Source organism: Pristis pectinata, chromosome 37, assembly GCF_009764475.1.
Source record: "Pristis pectinata isolate sPriPec2 chromosome 37, sPriPec2.1.pri, whole genome shotgun sequence".
Taxonomy (NCBI): domain Eukaryota; kingdom Metazoa; phylum Chordata; class Chondrichthyes; order Rhinopristiformes; family Pristidae; genus Pristis; species Pristis pectinata.
The window spans coordinates 4,914,648-4,934,945 of record NC_067440.1 but is presented as its reverse complement, the minus strand read 5'-3'; the positions used below and the strand labels follow the sequence as shown (position 1 = coordinate 4,934,945).

At 50.6% G+C, this 20,298-nt stretch overlaps 1 protein-coding gene across 2 annotated transcripts in view; it reads left to right on the top strand.

Annotated features, from left to right (window-relative positions):
• The window catches only part of LOC127586594 (galactose-3-O-sulfotransferase 2-like), a 109,087-nt gene that overhangs the window by 56,799 nt on the left and 31,990 nt on the right, over positions 1–20,298 (top strand). The window contains exon 1 of one of the 2 annotated variants that reach the window (XM_052044687.1): positions 10,296–10,652. The exons of the other annotated variant lie outside the window; for it this stretch is intronic. Coding sequence (XP_051900647.1) covers positions 10,630–10,652 — 23 coding nt within the window. The 5' untranslated portion in view covers positions 10,296–10,629. Of the gene's footprint in view, positions 1–10,295; positions 10,653–20,298 lie in introns of those variants that run through there. 2 annotated transcript variants of the gene reach the window in all.

Genomic DNA, 20,298 nt, shown 5'->3' with positions numbered 1-20,298 from the left:
CAGCAATCCCGAGATTGCTACCCTTGAGGTCCTGTTCCTCAATTTTCTGCCTAGCTCCCTGAACTCACTCTTCAGGACCTCATCCCCCTTCCTACCTATGTCGTTGGCGCCAACATGGACCACAACTTCTGGCTGCTCTCCCTCCCACTCAAGAATCCTGTGGACCCGATCAGTGACATCCCGGACCCTGGCACCTGGGAGGCAACATACCATCCGGGATTCATGCTCACTGCCACAGAACCTCCTGTCTGTTTCCCTGACTATCGAGTCCCCTATCACTACCGCATGTCTCTTTCCCACCCTTCCCTTCTGAGCAGCAGGACCGGTCCCAGTGCCAGAGGCCTGGTTACTGCAGCTAGGCCTCTGCAGGTCATCCCCCTCAACAGCTTCCAAGGCAGAAAACTTGTTACTGAGGGGAACAGCCTCAAGGGCTCTCTGTCCTGTCTGCCTGCCTGACTTCTTCTTCCTCTTCCCTCCCCTGACAGTCACCATTCTATCTGCCTCCTGAACCTCAGATGTACCTGCTTTAAGGGGAGTGACTGTCACCTGATGCACCGTGTCTACATATCTCTCTCCCTCCCTTATGCTGCGCAGTGTTTGTAGCTGCGACTCCAGCTCATCAACTCTGAGCCAAAGTTCGTCCAGCCTCAAGCACTTACTGCAGATGTGGCCATCTTGGACCGCAGCAAGGTCCACGAGTTCCCACATCAAACAGCTGCAGCACACCACCATGTCCTCCATCTGACTACCTTTCTTTTTTCCCTAGTTAGTCCCACCTACAAATCTATAATGAACAACAGGTAAACCTTACCTTTACCTACTTACCAGCTACTGACCCTCCTTGCCCCTTCACGCCGAAGCCCCTTGAGCCAAAGCCCAGAACACTCTGCTGCCACTCACTCCGCTGCCCGCTCCGACGCTGCCCACTCTATAGGCTGTTTGCTTTTTTAAGCTGCCCGCGCTGCGCCTGCGCAGTCCAGCCCCCACTAGACTAGTTAGAAAAAACTTATAAAAATCTAACCCTTACACTAAAAACCCTAACAAAAACTAAATGGGTGGTTGGTGGTCGGCATGGACTGAGTGGGCAGAATGGCCTGTTCCTGTGCTGTATCTCTCTATGACTGTAATATTGGTATTCTATTGTAGTTTCTTAGTGTGATTAAAACCACAGTTACTTCGCAATTAATTTCTTTAGTCGCGCAATTAATTGTGACTAGTTTTTCTCAATCGCTAAAGGGAGAAAGGAGGAGATAGAGAGAAAACATCGAGCTAAATCGCTAACCCTCTTCCTGGTTCTCTGAGTATAAATACCGGTCCTTCTGTCAGTCGGACTGTGCAGATATGACCGAAGATCTCCACCTGTGCTGTTCTCCACTGAAGCTACTGCAGCAATGCTTAACATCAATTAATTCCTTTGCACCCCGCGAGTCACCTGCTAGATTGCACTGCAATTAATGTTTAGAGCTTTCCTGAACTGGTTTGCAAAGAATTGAAGGGAGGGTAAATCAGTTTATTTGAGTTAATGAATGCAAAACTAAGCCTGATATCTTGAGATTTGATTGATAATTCACAGACATGCATTGTCCATATGTTGGATTCAGTAATAATTAACTTTGGGCAAATTACTCTGAGAGTTTTAGGGTACTTACTGGCAGTCCATTGCCTTATTCAACTGCAGTGTATCATGCCATCTTGTAACAGGTATGCGAACCTGCGAGTCACAGAGTCATACAACACGGAAAACAGGCCCTTCGGCCCAACTGGTCCATGCCGACTAAGGTTCCCATCTAAGCTAGTCCCACTTGCCTGCGTTTGGCCCATATCCCTCTAAACCTTTCCTATCCATGTACCTTTTATATGTTGTTAGTGTCCCTGCCTCAACCACTTCCTCTGGCAGCTCGTTCCATATACTGACCACCCTCTAGGTGAAGAAGTTGCCCCTTAAATCTCCCCTCTCTCACCTTAAACCTGTCCCCTCTAGTTCTTGATTCCCCAACCCTGGGAAAAAGACCGTGTGCATTCACCCTATCTACGTCCCTCGTAATTTTATACACCTCAATAAGATCATCCCTCATTCTCCTACACTCCATTGAGGAAAGTCCCAGCCTGGTCAACCTCTCCACAACTCAGTCCCTCGAGTCCCGGCAACATCCTCGTAAATCTCTCTCTGCACTCTTTCCAGCTTAATGGCACCAAGCGATGTCAAGTTAAGTTTATTGTGTGCACAAGTACTGTGAGGTACAGGTACACTGAGAAACTTCCTTGCAGCAGTGTCACAGACACATAGGTTCAGACAACAACAGATGCATTAATTATACAAAAATTCTACCATACAGTGAAAACAAACCCTGCTCTAAATGACACAGAAGGAGGCAATTAGGCCATTGATTTCATGTTGGTTCCCAGCAGAGTGGATTCATCAATCCAATTCTGCCTTGCCTTGTTTCTTTGGATCTCTGCTTATTGTCCCTTGCATTGACTCCCATGAATTATATTGTCATTAACCTGCACATGGTGGGGTCATATTCGGTGGGTAATTAACCCACCGACCCCCACATCATTGGGATGTGGGAGGAAACCAGAACACTTGGGGGGGGGGGGTAGGACACATGTTGTCACAGGGAGAATGTGCTGCTGTTTCTTTTGCACAGCAAGATCTCACAGTAATAAACCATTGATTCAAACCACTCGTTCTTAACCAACTGTACATCAACCTGATAGAAGTTTATATAATTATGAGAGGCACAGAGAGGGTAGACTGTCAGAACCTTTATCCCAGGATAGGAATGTCAAATACGCAAGGACGTGCATTTAAGGTGGGAGGGGGAAAGTTTAAAGGAGATGTGCGGGGCAGGGTTTTCACACAGGGAGGGGTGGGTGCCTGGAATGTGCTGCCAGGGCTGGTGGTGGAGGCAGATACCATAGTGGTGTTTAAATAGCTGTTAGACAGATACATGAATATGCAGGTAATGGAGAGATATGGACCATGTGCAGGCAGTAGGGATTTAGTTTAATTCAATATCGTGTTCAGCACAGACATGGTGGGCCAAAGGGCCTGTTCCTGTGCTGTACTGTCCCATGTTGGTATTGGTATTGATTTATTATTGTCACTTGTGCCGAGGTACAGTGAAAAACTTCTTGTATACTGATCGTACAGGTCAATTCATTACACAGTGTAGTTACATTGAATTAGTACAGAGTGCATTGAGGTAGAGCAGGTAAAAACAGTAACAGTACAGAGTAAAGTGTCACAGCTGTAAAGAAAGTGCAGTGCAATAAGGTGCAAGGTCACAACAAGGTGGATTGTGAGGTCAAGAGTCCATCTCATCATATAAGAGAACCGTTCAGTAGTCTTATCACAGTGGGATAGAAGCTGTCCTTAAGCCTGGTGGTATGTGCCCTCAGGCTCCTGTATCTTCTACCTGATTGAAGAGGAGAGAAGAGAGAATGACCTGGGTGGGTGGGGTCTTTGATTATGTTGGCGGCTTCACCAAAGCAGCGAGAGGTATAGACAGAGTCCATGGAGGGGAGGCTGGTTTCCGTGATGCACTGGGCTGTGTCCACAACTCTCTGCAGTTTCTTGCGGACCTGGGCAGAGCAGTTGCTGTACCAAGCCGTGATACATCCAGATAGGGTGCTTTCTATGTTGCATCGATAAAAGTTGGTGAGCGTCAAAGAGGACATGCCGAATTTCTTTAGCCTCCTGAGGAAAGTAGAGGTGCTGGTGAGCTTTCTTGGTCGTGGCATCTAAGTGATTTGACCAGTACAGGCTATTGGTGAAGTTCACTCCTGGGAACTTGAAGCTCTCAACCCTCTCGACCTCAGCACCGTTATGTAGACAGGTGCATGTACACCGCCCCCTTTCCTGAAGTCAATGACCAGCTCTTTTGTTTTGTTGACATTGAGGGAAAGGTTGTTGTCATGACACCATGTCACTAATCTCTCTATCTCCTTCCTGTACCCAGACTCATTGTTGTTTGAGATACGGCCCTCAACGGTGGTATCATCTGCAAACTTGTAGATGGAGTTAGAGCAGAATGTGGCCACACAGTCATGCGTGTATAGGGAGTAGAGTAGAGGGGCACCAGTGTAGAGAATAATCATGCTGGAGGTATTGCTGCCTATCCTCACTGATTGCAGTCTGTTGGTTAGAAAGCCAAGGATCCAGTTACAGAGGGAGGTGTTGAGTCCCAGGTCTCAGAGTTTGGTGATGAGTTTGCTTGGAATTATAGTATTGAAGGTAGAGCTGTAGTCAATAAACAACAGTCTAACATAGGTGTCTTTACTGTCCAGATGCTCCAGAGCTGAGTGTAGGGCCAGGGAGATGGCATCCGTTGTAGGTAAATTGCAGTGGGTCGAGATTGTCTGGGAGGCTGGAGCTGATGCGTGCCATGACCAGCCTCTCGAAGCACTTCGTGATGGTGGGATGTCAGATCTATGTTCACCTGATTGATCCAGTTGAGGGATAGGTATCATTCCAACGTCTGGGGGATCAGCCACGTCCACAGAGACCCGGGTTCGACCCTGACCTCCGGCGCTGTCTGTGTGGAGTTTGCACGCTCTCCCTGTGACCACGTGGGTTTCCCCTGGGTGCTCCGGTTCCCTCCCACGTCCCAACAACGGGCGGGTTGGTGGGTTAATTGGCTGCTGCAAATTGTCCCTCATCCATATGTCAGGGTTAGAAGGTGGGGAGAGGGGAGTTCACGGGAATGGTGGGGTGGGGGGGAGTTAAAATAGATTAGGGGAGGATTAGTGTGAATTCGGGTGGTTTATAGTTGGCATGGCTGAAGGTATGGTATTGCTATTGGTATTGTCACATGTACCGAGATACAGTGAACAGCTCTTGTTTGCTTGCCATCCAGACATATCATTCCATACAAAAGTATATTGAGGTCGTAAAAAGAAAACAGAATGCAGAATATAGTGTTGCAGTTATAGAGTCATACAGCACGGAAACAGGCTCTTTGGCCCAACTGGTCCATGCTGGCCAAGGTGCCCCATCCGATCTAGTCCCATTTGCCAGTGTTTGGCCCATAACCTTCTAAACCTTTCCTATCCATGTACCTGTCCAACTGTCTTTTAAATGTTGTTATTGTACCTGCCTCTGTCACTTCCTCTGGCAGCTTATTCTCATTGCACAGAAAGTGCATTTCACTGTGTGTTTCGATGTACATGTGACTAATAAATATCTACCTATCTACCTTTGTGTAAAAAAGTTGTCCCTCAAGTTCCTCTTAAATATTTACCCTCTTATCTTTAATCTATGCCCTCTAGTTCTTGATTCCCTAACTCTGGGAAAAAGACTGAGTGCATTCACCCTATCAGTGCTCCTCATGATTTTATACACATCTCTAAGATCATCTCTCAGTCTCCTATACTCTAAGGAATAAAGTCCTAGCCTGACCAACCTCCCCCTATAATTCAGTCCCTCAAGTCCTGGCAACATCCTTGTAAATCTTTTCTGTGCTCTCTCCAGCTTAATAACATGTTTCCTTTATCAGGGCGAGCAAAACTGAACACGATACTCTGGTGCAGCCTCACCAGCGTCCTCTATAACCGCACCATGACCTCCCAACTTTTCTACTTAGTGCCCTGACTTATGAAGGCCAGTGTGCCAAAAGCCACCTTCACCACCCTAACCAACTGCTTTAAGTTACAAAGGAAGAGCAGTGCAGGTGGGCAAATAATGTGCAAGGGCCACAGGGAGGTAGATTAGGAGATCAAGAGTTCAAGAGTTCATCTTTTAGCATACACGGCACGGTAGCGTAGCGGTTAGCGCGACGCTATTACAGCGCCAGCGATCGGGTTTCGATTCCCGTCGCTGTCTGTAAGGAGTTTGTACGTTCTCCCGTGTCTGCGTGGGTTTGCTCTGGGTGCTCCGGTTTCCTCCCACATACTAAAAGACGTATGGGTAGGTTAATTTGGGTTTAAAAAATGGGTGGTGCGGACTCGGGCCGGAAGGGCCTGTTACCACGCTGTAAGTAAAATTAAATAAAAAAAATTAAATAAATACAAATAGTCCATTCAAGACAGAGACACAAGAAATTCTGCCGATGCTGGAATCTGGAGCAATACACAAACAGTGCTGGAGGGACTCAGCAGGTCAGGCAGCATCCACGGAGGGAAATAAACAGACGACGTTTCGGGCCAAGACCCTTCCTCAGGACTGGAAAGGAAGAGGGCAGAAGCCAGAATAAGAAGGTGGGGGGAGGGGGAGGAGTTCATGCAGGCAGGGGAGAGGTGAGTTCAGGTGAGAGGGGGTAGGTAGTGGTTGGGGGAGGGGGAGAAGATATAATACGCTGAGAGGTGATGGGTAGAAGAGGCCGAGGGCTGAAGAAGAAGGAATCCGGTGGACCATGATGGGGGAGGGGAGGAGAGGAGATGGGCAGGTCATCAAGATGGGGGAAGGGAGCCACAGGAATAAGGGAAGACAAAGGAGTTGGGGGGGGGGGAGAGAAAGGAAGGGGTGGGGTTACCAGAAGTTCGAGAAATCGATGTTGAGGCCGTCAGGTTGGAGACTCCCAAGGCGGAATATGAGGTGTTGTTCCTCCAACCGGCGTCTGGCCTCAATATGGCAGTAGAGGAGGCCGTGGACAGACATGTCAGTGTGGGAACGGTACATGGAATTGAAGTGGGTGGCCACCAGGAGATCCTGGCTGTTGCGGCGGACGGAGTGCAGGTGCTCGACGAAGTGGTCACTAAATCCGCGTCGGGTCTCACTGATGTACAGGAGGCCGCACCGGGAGCACCGGATGCAATAAATGACACCCTCGGACTCGCAGGTGAAGCGCTGCCTCACCTGGAAGGATCGTTCAGGAGTTCAAAAGTCTGATAACAGCGGGATAGAAGCTGTCCCTGAGTATGGTGGTTCATGCTCTCAAACTTTTGTATCTTCTGCCCAATGGGAGGGGGGAGAAGAGAGAATGACTGTGGTGGGAGGTGTCTTTGACTATGTTGGCTGCTTTCCCGAGGGGAGGCTGGTTCGAGAGCTGGCCCACTACAGTGGTGTCACCTGCAGACTTGTGAACAGAGTTAGAGCAGAATTTGGCCACACAGTTGTGAGTGTATAGGGAGTAAAGTAAGGGGAAGAGGACGCAGCCTTGTGGGGCACTGGTGTTGTAGGTAGCCATGGAGGAGGTGTTGCTGCCTGTCCTTGTGGTGTGTTGGTCAGGAAGTCAAGGATCCAGTTGCAGATGAGGCTGCAGAGTCCTGGGTCTAGGATTTTGGAGATGAGTTTGTTTGAAATTATGGTGTGGAAAGCAGAGCTGCAGTCAATAAGTAGGAGTCTGACGCAGGTGTCTTTGTTACCCAGATGTTCAGGGCCAGGAAGATGGTGTCTGCCATGGATCCATTGCAGTGGGTCAAGGTTGTCTGGGAGGCTGGAGTTGATGTGTGCCATGACCAGCATCTGAAAGCACTTCATGATGGTGGATGTCAGAGCTACCAGGTGGTAGTCATTGAGGCACGTTCCCCTGTTTTTCTTTAGCATCTGGATGATAGTGGTCTTCTTAAAGTGGGTGGGAACCTCAGAGTGAAGCAGGGAGAGGTTCAAGATGTCTGTGACTACTCCCACCAATTGGGGGCCTGCTTCTGTGCTTATTCACTCTCTGACTCTGTGACACCAAGGAGAATCTTTCCCATTTCTTTGAATTTGTGGCCATGGGTTCTTTCATTGAGGAGGCGGTGGGGGGGGGGGGGGGGGGGGTTTTGGCTTATCGGATCTACCGAAAAACACCCACTCTGCAGGTGCAAAGTCCTGAGGTCAGGATCGAACCTGGCTCCCTGGAACTGAGCAGCACTAACTGCTGCAGCTCCTTGCCGTGACCCTTCGAAGTGCTAGTACAGCTGTGAAGGACTGAACGGCTTTCTCTGGTGCTGTGGGTTCTGTGATGTAATGTAAGTCAAAGTTGAAGAGGAAATCGAGTTTATTGTCACACACACAGGTGTACATGTGTGCACAGGTGCAATGAAAAACTTAGTTGCAGCAGCGTCACAGGCACAGAGCATCAGATATTAGGCAGGGATGGTAGTGTAGCAGTTAGCGTAATGCTATACAGCACCAGCGACCTGGGTTCAATTCCAGCCACTGTCTGTAAGGAGTTTGTACATTCTCCCCGTGCCTGCGCGGGTTTCCTCTGGGTGCTCAGGTTTCCTCCCCCATTCCAAAGACGTACGGGTTAGGAAGTTGTGGGTGTGCTATGTTGGCGCCGGAAGTGTGGCAACACTTGTGGGCTGCCCCCAAAACACTACACAAAAGATGAATTTCACTGTGTGTTTCAATGTACAGATGACTAATAAAGATATCTTGTAAGCAGCATTCGCAAGAAAGACATAAATTAAACACAATTTTTACAAGAAAGAACAGAAGTAGAACAAAAAAAGTCCATTTTAGTGGAAAGTGATCAAAGTGGTTGTAGTTTTGCTGAACTTCAGTGATTAGGGTTGTGCAGGTTGGTTCAAGAACCGAATGATTGAAGGGAAGTCGCTGTTCCTGAACCTGGTGGTGTGGGGACTTCAGGCTTCTGTACCTCCTGCCCGATGGGAGTTGCGAGAAGATGGCCCGGCCCGGACGGTGGGGATCTTTGACGATGGATGTTGCCTTCTTGAGGCAGCGCCTCCTGTAGATACTCCCGAAAGTGTCAACAACAATGACCAGTCATGATGCAAAGAGAAATTATCTGGAAGAAAAATTAACAGCAGGTTAAGGTGGCCAAAGGCTTGGTAAAAGGGTTCATAAGGAGGTGGAGACATTTTGGTATGGGATGGACATCTCTTAAAGGAGATGTTAAGCCAAGACTCCATCTGCCTTTTCAATGAAAGATCTCCCCACCACTATTTCAGAAGGATGGGGATGTTTTTCCCTGGAGTCTTTTATTGGATGAATGGTTTGTTACTGTGGGAGCTTGTCATACACGTTGACTGCTCCCTCTCAACATAAGAAACTAGAGCAGGAGTTGGGCCATTTGGCCCCTCGATACTAACCCACCATTCAAAAAGATCATGGCTGATCCAATCTTGGCCTCAACATCACTGACCAACTCCCTCCCCAAAATCCTTGCCCCCCCCCCCATGTGATATAAGTATGTGTCACTCTCCACCTCAATATATTCAATGACTCCCGCTCCGCAGCTCTGGGAGAGAACTCTAAGGATTCACAAGCCCTCCTGAGAGAAAACATTCCTCCTCTGTGACCCCTGATTCTGAAACTAGGTGCCCTCGTTCGAGATTCCCCAGTGAGGGGTGGCGGTGGTGGGGAATGTCCTATCAACACCTTCCCCATAAATCCCACAGTATCTCCAATGCAGCTCCACCCACGCTGCTGCTGTGGTCTGCCCTACTCTGGGTGTGGGATGCTCTGTGTGTGGGATGCTCCCAGGGTGTCAGATGCCCCTAGGGAGTGAGCTATCCCCAGACTGGGTGTGAGATGTCCTGAGACTGGGTGTAAGATGCCCCTAGAGCGTGAGATGCCCCTAGGGTGTGAGCTAACCCCAGACTGGGTGTGAGATATCCCTAGTGTGTGACATGCCCCCAAGGTGTGAGATACCCCCAGACTGGGTGTAGGATGTCCTGAGACTGGGTGTGAGATGCCCCCAGGGTGTGAGATACCCCCAGACTAGATGTGAGATGCCCCTAGGTGTGAGATGCCCCCAGGGTGTGAGATACCCCTTGGGTGTGAGATGCCCCCAGACTGGGTGTGAGATGCCCCTAGGGTGTGAGATGACCCCAGACTCGGTGTGAAGTGCCCCTAGGGTGTGAGATGCCCAGACTGGGTGTGGGATGCCGCTCAGATGCCCCTGGACTGGGCGTGAGATGCCCCTCGGGTGACATGCCTCCAGACTGAATGTGCGATGTCCTGAGGCTGGGTGTGAGATTGCCCCAGGGTGTAAGACGCCCTGAGGGTATGAGATACCCCCAGACTGGGTGTGAGACACGCAAGGGTGTGTGATGTCCTCGGACTGGGTGTGACATGCCCCGGAGTAGGTGTGAGATGCCCCCAGGGTGTGAGACGCCCCTCGGGTGTGAGATGTCCCCGGACAGGGTGTGAGACACCCCTCGGGTGTGAGATGCCCCCAGGGTGTGAGATGCCACGGACTGGGTGTGAGAGGGAAATCGGGTGTGAGGTGCCCCCAGAATGGGTGTGAGATGCCCCTAGTGTGTGAGATGCCCCCAGACTGGGTGTGAGACGCCCCCAGACTGGGTGTGAGACGCACCTCGGCTGTGAGATGCCCTCGGACTGGGTGCGAGATGCCCCTCGGGTGTGAGATGCCCCCGGACCGGGTGTAAGGCCCCGCAGCCCGTCTGCAGACCCCGGCTGCCCGCACCGCCCACCGCCCACCGCCCGGGACTGTCTCTGCTGCACCGTCCGCGGGCCCGGCCGCTCATTGGTCACCGCCGCCGCCGTGTGAGGCCGCTGGGGGGCGGGGAGAGCGCAGCGGCGACCCGGGCTGTTCGCACCGGGTGCAGGGATCCGTGGGCGGCTTCATTCGTGTTGGGCGGATCGCCGGCCGCCGCCGCCTCCTCTCGCCGCTCTCCCCGCCCGGCCACCATGCACCAGTCGCGCCCATCACACTAGCAGCCGAGCTGCATTGTCCACCCCAGCGCCCGGCACCACCGCTGCTCCATCGCGGAATGCTCCGCCGCAGGCGACGCAAGTAAGTGGTCCCGGGCTCTCCCCGAAGGGGGGCGATGGGGGGGGGGGGTGGTGGTGGGTTGGGGGGTCGTTGGAGCGACCCTTGGAGGGAGGGGGGGGGTTGGGAGTGCAATGCAATGCAATGCGCTGATTGCAGACCACGCCGCGCTGATTCTGCCCCCTCCCCATGCATTGTACCGGTGGCTCTCCCCGTGGGGAGATTTGATTGTGTGCGAGGGGGGAGGGAAGGGGGTATCGATCCGGAACGGGGGGGGGGGGGGGGAGGAGGGAGGATGTGGAATGATGCAGGAGAACGGAGGGGGCGCTCTGGATGTGAACGGGGGCAGTTGGAACAGTGGGGTTATTGTGGTTGGACGCGGTGCCTGGATTTGCCCCGGTTCTCTCTCTCTCTCTCTCTCTCTGTCTGTCTGTCAGAGCGGAGATCGGGATGTCTGCGGTGCTGAACGCATTTCCATCCGCCACATCCCTCGAGGTTAACCCGGCAGCTGCCGTGTACAATAGGGTGGGAAATGTACCCGAGGTTTTTTTATTTTGGGGGAAATGAGGTGGTGAGTGGGGGTGGGGGTGGTCGTCTCTCACAGCTCTCCCACCCCCCCCCCCCCACATCCAGCTTATCTTTGTGAAAGCATACTCAATACTCCCACACACAGTCCCCGCTCCCTCACCGGATCCCGCCCGACTCTCTCCCCAGTTCCCTTTCAAAGCATCTCCCGCACCCTATAACGCCCGGCCTTCCAAAATTTAATTACTTCTGCCCTCTCTACATCTCCTGCCTGTCAGCTGAGATGTATGTCCAGTCGCTGATTTGCTCTCTCTCTCTCTGCACTGTGCGTTGCTGAGATCACCCCGAATAAATCACTCCTTTGCCCTCTGTGCTTGAAGAAGAGCGACCCACCGGCTATCTACCACCCCCAGAATCAGCTGAGGGTTTGACTGGGCTGTGGGTCTACATTAGCGATCCGGTGTGGATCTGATGCAACAAACAATCTGCTAGAGGAAATCAGCGGGTCGGGCAGCATCTGTGGTGGGGGAATGAAACGTCGACTGTCCGTTTCCCTCCACAGATGCTGGCCGACCCGCCGAGTTCCTCCAGCGTCTTGTGTGTTGCTTGGGACTGTGAAATCCTGTGACCCGGGGGCTCCGGTTCCCTCCCACATCCCAACGACGTGCGGGGTCTGTGGGTTAATCAGCCGCTGTAAATTACCCCCCTAGTGTGTGAGCGAGGGGTAAAATCTTGGGGGGGGGTGGGAATGTGGGGAGAATATTAGTTGGGGAATGGGTTTGTTCTGTGATCCTGTCTAGACTCAACTGGCCGAATGGCTTCCTTCTATGTCGTCAGGAAATGTGAAAGTTAGATTGCCATAAAAACTCACCAGATCCTTCAGGAAGGAAATCCGCTGTCCTACATGGGATCTGAGTCCAGGCAACAGCCGTGGGTTTGAATCATTCTGCACTAATCCGTGACTCACTCTGCTCAGGCAGTTATGGGACCACTAACCTATCCTGCCCATCTGCCCCGTAGCTCCTCTGAAACCTGTCCAAAGATTCCATCGTGGAACAGAAAGGGCTTCCTAAACTGGAAAGGGGGACAAGAAAGATTTACAAGGATGTTACTGGGATGTTTGAATTATAAGGAGAGACTGGACAGGCTGGGACTCTATTCCCTGGAGCGACGGAGGCTGAGGGGTGACCTTCTATAAAATCATAAGGGGTGTAGGTAAGAGGCATGGTCACAGCCTTTTCCCCAGGGTAAGAGTCTAAAATTAGAGGGCACAGATTTACAGTGAGAGGGGGAAGATTTAAAGGGAGTCTGAAGGGCAACCCCTCTGCACAGAGGGTGGTGGGGAGTTGGAACGAGCTGCCAGGGAAAGTGGTAGAGTTGGGTATGATTACAACGTTTAAAAGACATTTGGATGGCTACATTGGACAGGAAAGGTTTAGACGGATACAGGCCACACACAGGTAAATGGGACGAGTTCAGGTCGGCAACTTGGTTGGCATGGACGAGCTTTACTGTCACATGCACACGTGCGCACAGGTGCAATGAAAATCTTATTTGCAGCAGCATCACAGACACACAGCATCAGAGACATAACATTCACAAGATAAACATAAATTATACAAGTAAGAACACAACTAGAACAAAAACAAAGTCCATTACAGTATCAAGTGGTCATAGTGTTGCTAAGCTGTAGTGATTAATGTTTTGCCAGTTGGTTCAAGAACAAAATGGTTGAAGGAAAGTCACTGTTCCTGAACCTGGTGGTGTGGGGACTTCAGGCTTCTGTACCTCCTGCCCGATGGGAGCTGCGAGAAGGTGGCACGGCCCGGACGGTGGGGATCTTTGATGATGGATGTTGCCTTCTTGAGGCAGCGCCTCCTGTAGATACTACCGATGCGGGGGTGGGGAGGGATGTGCCCGTGATATGTTGGGCTGAGTCCAGTACTACTATTTTCTTGGGCTGAAAGGTCCTGCTTTCCGTGCTGTGTAGCTCTTTGTCCTAAGGTTAAACCAGTTCTGTTTTACAAAGGTTTACCTTGACTTCCCAGTCTTTGATTCCCTGTTTATCGAGCCTGACATCCCACAGACTGCATTAACCCCACTGATATCCTGAAGTCAAATTCCTTCTCTTCAGTTCATCCAACTTCCCTTTGAAAGAGTGTCTGTGGCTCGCCTCCGGCACCCCGTATTGGGGGAGTTCCACATCCCATCGTTGTCCCACATTCCACAAAATGGGAAGTCTCTGGAATTCTCGGTTGGGCTCCAGACACCCTTGAGCGGTACCAGTTTCTTCCACGGTCACGTCGAGATTCTGTGAAGGTCAGTTAGTGCCTGACAGGGGACCTGTCCTGTGGAACATGCTGCACCTTCTCCCTCAGTCTTGGCAACTCCAGTGACTCTGGAGTAAAATCCAGGTGGACACAGCACCAATGAGGGAGAGCCGGTCTGTGTGAAGTGTTGCCAGTGCCCTGTTCTCTCAGATGGGAACTGAAGGATCACCCTCGGGGGTAGGTTTCGCCAGGCCCCTGGGTCAGCATTTACCCCATGCTCAGTATCACCAGAACCGCAGGCTTGGCCTGTTACCTCGTTCCTGCTTGTGGGAGCTTGCTGTGCACAGAAAGGTCGCCCCCATTCATTGATCACAGTGTTTCAAGAGTACTTCAATGGGCGCTGAATGTTTGAGGTGTTTCTGCTAGGGACATGAAAGGCGTTCTGCAAATGTGAGCCTGTCTCTCTCGATCTCACCACCACCTCCCCCCCTCTCTGCCCCCAGTTCGTTACTGCACTGGTGATGCTGCTTTTAGTTGAATAGCTGGCTCTCTGCAAATTTGCTGCCTGTAGTGCAAAATAACATTTGAATTGTGGCTGGGTTGAAATTGCAGAAGGAATGTATTGTTAAGAAGGCGTATGGAGTGTTGGCCTTCATTGGTCGGGGGTATTTAGTTTAAGAACCGTGAGGTGATATTGCAGCTCTATTGGACTCTGGCCAGACTACACTCCTAGTGCTCAGTTCTGGTTGCCTCATTATGTGATAAGATATGATAAGATATCTTTATTAGTTATATGTACATTGAAACACACAGTGAAATACATCTTTTTGCATAGTGTTCTGGGGGCAACCCGCAAGTGTCGCCACACTTCCGGCGCCAACATAGCATGCCCACAACTTCCTAACCCGTACATCTTTGGAATGTGGGAGGAAACTGGAGCACCCGGAGGAAACCCACGCAGATATGGGGAGAACGGACAAACTCCTTATAGACAGTGGCTGGATTTGAACCTGGGTCGCTGGCGCTGTAAAGCATTACGCTAACCGCTACACTACCGTGGAAGCTTTAGAGAGGGTGCAGAGGAGATTTACCAGGATGTTGCCTGGATTGGAGAGCATGTCTTATGAGGATAGGTTGAGCGAGCTCGGGCTTTTTGGAGAGGAGGAGGATGAGAGGTGACTTGATAGAGGTGTACAAGATGATAAGAGACATAGATCGAGTGGACAGAGACTTTTCCCCATGGTGAAAATGGCTAACATGAGGGGGCATAATTTTAAGGTGTTTGGAGGAAGATATAAGGGGGATGTCAGGGGTAAGTTTTTTACACAGAGAGTGGTGGGTGTGTGGAACGCACTGCTGGTAGTGGTTGTGGGGGCAGATACATTAGGGACATTTAAGATGCTCTTTCTCTCTCTTTCAATCTTTTTATTAATTTCCAGGTTAATACAGAATAATACATATAACCGGTAATTATACACGTAATATAAAGAGATCTGGAGGACAATCATGACATATATAGTCATAAAGAATAAAAAATATAATCTAGGCCCCACGGTTTCTTGGTAAACGAATATATTACAAAAAAAAATCAAAAAGAGAAAGAAAAAGATTTATTATATAAAAAAAACCCAAATCGGAAAGAAACTTATGTAATAAAACGAAACAAACTAAAAAAAAATTTCAAAAGAAAAGAAGCCTAGACTGATATTTCTCGATAAACAAAGAGCATTATTATGTCGTCAACTCTGCTCCTCTAAGTTCAAAGGTTATTGAAAAGGGATCTATATCATATGAAAATATTGAATGAATGGACTCCAAACTTCCTCAAATTTAAGTGAAGAATCCACAGTGCCACTCCTAATTTTTTCCAAGTTTAAGCATGATATAGTTTGAGAAAACCATTGAAAAGTAGTGGGAGGTAAAGATGCTCTCAGATAGACATAATGAATGATAGAGAAATGGGGGGCTATGCGGGAGGGAAGGGTTACATAGATCTTTGAGCAGGATAAAATGTCGGCACAACATTGTGGGCCGAAGGGCCTGTACTGTGCTGTAATATTCTATGTTCTGTGTTCTATCAGAAATCCCTGCATCTCCATCCTGCCCTTTATCATTTCAGGGGACTGCAGCAAACTTCACCATCCCCAGGGCACGTGTGATGTGTCGTCACCATTACAATAGAACAGTACAGCACAGGAACAGGCCCTTCGGCCCACAATGTCTGTGCCAAACTAATTGAACTAACGATGCCTAATTAAACTAATCCCTTCTGCCTGCACATGGTCCACATCCCTCCCTTCTCTGCATATTCATGTGTCATTGTAAGAGCCTCTTAAACGCCTCTATCGTACCTGCCTCCACCACCACCCCTGGCAGCCCGTTCCAGGCACCCTCCACTCTCTGTGTAAAAAAACTTGCCCCGCACATCTCCTTTGAATTTACCCCCTCTCACCTTAAATGCATGTCCCCTGGTATTAGACATTTCAACTTTGGGAAGAAGATCCCGGCTGCTTACTCTATTTACACCTCTCGTAATTTTATAAACGTGTGTCAGGTCTCCCCACAGCCTCCACCGCTCCAGAGAAAACAGCCTGTGTTTGCTCAACCTAATGTTGGCATGGCAACCAATCTGTGCACAGCATGATCCCACAAACCCCACGGCGACAACTGTCTCAGTGATGTTGGTGAGGGATGGTCCAGGTCATCGGGGAGACTCCTGTCCCCTCCCACCGGCTGGAAGGGAATTGCTTCCACCTGAGAGTGTGCACGGGCTCTGGATTTACGTGTGAGGCAAAGGGCCGTGCTGCAGCCTTCCCGTGGTTCTCCCTCACTCAGTCCATGGGGGTCGGACCTGAATTCAGACCTCTTGCCTTCTGCGCACAGGCAGCACCCAGATCTCTACCACCAGTTGGGCTTTGGAAACCTTCCACTGCAGTGGCGCAGCGGGTAGAGCCGCTGCCTCAGAGTCCCAGAGACCCAGGTTCGATCCTGACCTCCGATGCTCTGTGTGTGTGTGTGTGTGTGTGTGTGTGGAGTTTGCACGTTCTCCCAGTTTCCCCCAGGTGCTCCAGTTCCCTCCCATGTCCCAACAACGTGCGGGGTCGGTGGGTTAATTGGTTATCGTAAATAACCCCTAGTGTGTGGTGGTGGTGGGAGAGTGGGGACTCAGTTGTACACGTGGGAGAGAACAGATTACAGGGAAGCAAGTGGGCATATGGAACTGATAGGAATGCTGTGAGGGCTGGCATCGACTCGATGGGCTGAATGGCCTCCTTCCATTTTAATAGAGGGAATGAGAAGTACCTCCAGCACTGCAGGGAATCTCTCTATACTACCCTCACTAATACCACAGAGTCATCGATTGTTATTTACTGAGGTGGACATTCAGCCCAACAAACCCTTGCCAGTTCTCAGTAGAACAATCCCATCAGTCCCATTCCCTGCTCTTTCTCCGTAACTCTGTAAATCATCCCCATCCAATTCCCTTTACAAGCCCTGCCTGACTGGTTCCACCTGTCCAAAGGCAGTGGGATCAGATCTGAGTTGTCTGCCTGTCCAACGGAATCCTAATGAGAAACTGGGCAAACAGACTGCAAAAGCTTCTACAAATATAAACAAGGGAAATGTTTAAATTGGTGTTTGTTATTGTCACATGTACCGAGGTACAGTGAAAAACTTTGTCTTGCGTGTCATCCATACAGATCATTTCATCACATCAGTACATCGAGGTAGTACAAAGGAAAACAATAACAAGATGCAGAATAAAGTGTTACAGTTACAGAGAGAGTGCAGAGCAGGCAGGTAATAAGGTGCAAGGTCATAACAAGGTAGATTGTGAGGTCAAGAGTCCATCTTATTGTACTAGGGGACCATTCAGTCGTCTTACAACAGCGGGATAGAGGCTGTCCTTGAGCCTGGTGGTACGTGCTTTCAGGCTTTTGTATCTCCTGCCCGACGGGAGGGGGAAGAAGAGAGAATGTCCAGGGTGGGTTGGATCTTTGATTATGCTGGCTGCTTTACCGAGGCAGTGAGAAAACGTAGACAGAGTCCATGGAGGGGAGGCTGGTTTCTGTGATGTGCTGGGCTGCGTCCACAGCTCTCTGCAGTTTCTTGAGGTCGTGGGCAGAGCAGTTGCTGTGCCAAGCCAAGATGCATCCAGATAGGATGTTTTCTATGGTGCATAGATAAAAATTGGTGAGGTTCGAAGGGGACACATTGAATTTCTTTAGCCTTCTGAGGAAGTAGAGGCACTGGTGAGCTTTCTTGGCCGTGATGTATACATGGTTGGACCAGGACAGGCTGTTGGTTATGTTCACTCCAATGTAATCTCCCTGCCTTTGTAGACCATTCCTCTCTCTACAAATCCCAGGATCCCAGATGACTTCCAGCACGCTGTCAATGTGCCCTGACACTTCCAGTGATTTACACACTTATACAGCCAGGATCCTCTGTTCCTCCTGCCTGCCAACTGTGTGATTTGGTCCACATCATCTCTCATTATTGAGCTCAAAGTAAAAGTATTTCAAACCACACCCTTGGGTATTAAATGCAGCCTATCATCTGTCAAGCGTTCAGCAGCCTATCTATGTTTTCTTACAGTTTATCACACTCCCGGTGTTGTGTCATAGAGTTGTACAACGTGGAGACAGTCTGTTTGACCCACTGAGTTCACATCGACCGTCGAACACCCAGTTACACTGATCCCATTCTATTCTCCCCACATCCCACCACCTGCAGCCTCCCCTCCAGGTCAATGACTAACTTCATAGAGTCATAGGTACAACATGGAAACAAGCTCTTTGACCTACCGAGTCCACACTGACCATCAACCACCCATTTACACTCATCCTACCCTGATCCATTTTATTCTCCCCACATTCCCATCGGCTCCAGATTCTACACCTCACCCACACACTGGGGACAACTTAATCTATGGACCCACGCATCTCTGGGATGTGGGAGTAAACCCACATGGTCACAGGGAGAACGTGCAAACTCCACACACACACACACACACACACACACACACACACACACACACACACACACAACACCGGAGGTCGGGATCAAACCTGGGTCTCTCGAGCAGTGAGGCAGCTGCTCTACCGGCTTCGCCACCCATGGGTGTGGTTTGATATACTTTTACTTTGACCTCAATAATAAGGAGAGATGTTGTGGGCCAAAGCACGCAGTTGGAAGGCAGGAGGGACAGAGGATCCTGGCTGTATAAGTGCGTAAATCACTGATAGTGGCGGGGCACATTGACAGCTGCAGATTCAGAAATTTTGGAGAGACAAGAAACTATAGACGCTGGAATCTGGAGCAAGAACCAAACTGCTGGAGGAACTCTGTGGGTCAGGCAGAATCTGTGGAGTGAAAGGGATGGTCAATGTTTCAGGTCGACGCCCTGCATCAGGATTGGAATTTTAACTTACGCCCCCTTTATCCAAGCCATAAATGTTTATTGGAAAGAGCAGTGGTCCCATCTAACATGTGTCAATTGATAACATTTACAAAAATACCAAAAACTTTGATTATACACACATAACAAAAGTAGGAAGGATGCATCTAGGAATGGAGAGCATCCTTGACTGGCGATCTGTGTTTCAAGGAAACTCTCTGATCAAGGGGAGAGCAAAGACGTGGATAACCAAGACATGGGAATCCACAGTGCATGGTAGGATAGTGAGAATGGAAGAGTAACAGAGTGGAGAGTGCTCCTTCCCCACGGAGCCTTAGCAGTGGCTGCACTGAGCTCCAGTGCCTCCCTCATCATGGACTCCTGCACCCTGGGATGTGCCGGTCAGCAGCATTCCCTGACGGACAACTCCTTCCACTGGAAGACCAGCAAGCTTTGGGCAGACCAAAGTGGGTCTTTCACCGAGTTGATGATCTTCCAGCAGCAGTCGATGTCTGTCTCGGTGTGTCTGTCCCTGGGAACAGCCCGTAGATCAGAGAGTCCTCTGTTAAACGGCTGCTCGGGGTGGACCTCAATACGGACCCTCGCATCCTTCTCCAGACCTCCTCTGCAAACGCACAGTCCACAAAGAGGTGGGTGACCGTCTCATCCCCATTGTGGCCGTCCCGAGGGCAGCGTGCGTTGGGAGTGAGACTCCGACCGTACAGGGAGAGTCCCTCTCACTGCCAGCCCAACGAGGTCTCGGTGCTTGTTGGTGAGTTCTGGCCATGGGACGTCCCACCAGATGGTTCGGACGGTCTGCTTGGGGAACCACCCCACAGGATCCACTGTGTCCTTCTCCCACAGGGCCTGCAGGACATCCCGTGCTGACCACTGCCCAGCGGATGTGGTCAGAGGGGTTTTCCTCTGAAGGACGGGTGGTGCGGCAAAGTCCAACTGAATGGGACGTTGTACGGCACTGAGGGCAGGCCCGTCCTTCACGACACTGGGGGCAGGGAGAACCTCAGCACGCAGTGACACTTGGTGTTTGTGTACTTCAGTTCTACGCACAGCTCGATGCGGTTACACACAAAGGTGGCCGTCAGGACCAGGGTCATGTTGGCGACGTCTTTTCTTCCTGTTCTCTGACGACCTGTGCATCGTGACCATCAGCCTCATTCCATCTCGGACCCCCCAGGTGAACTGAGGGATGGCTTGGGTGACAACCAGGGCAGAGGAATGGGGAATGGGCCACGCCTGGGCCAGGTACAGCAGCAGCGAGACCACCTCGCACCTGATGACCAGCTTCTTGCCCGTCATCGAGAGGGAGTGCCACTCCCACAGTCCCAGCTCCCGCTTCACCTTGGCTTCCCGCTCCACACAATGCCTGTCACACAGGCCCGGTCCCTCCCGAACCAGATCCCCAGCACCCCTCGGGTAGTCGGACCTGACGGTGGGGGGGACAACACAGGATCGG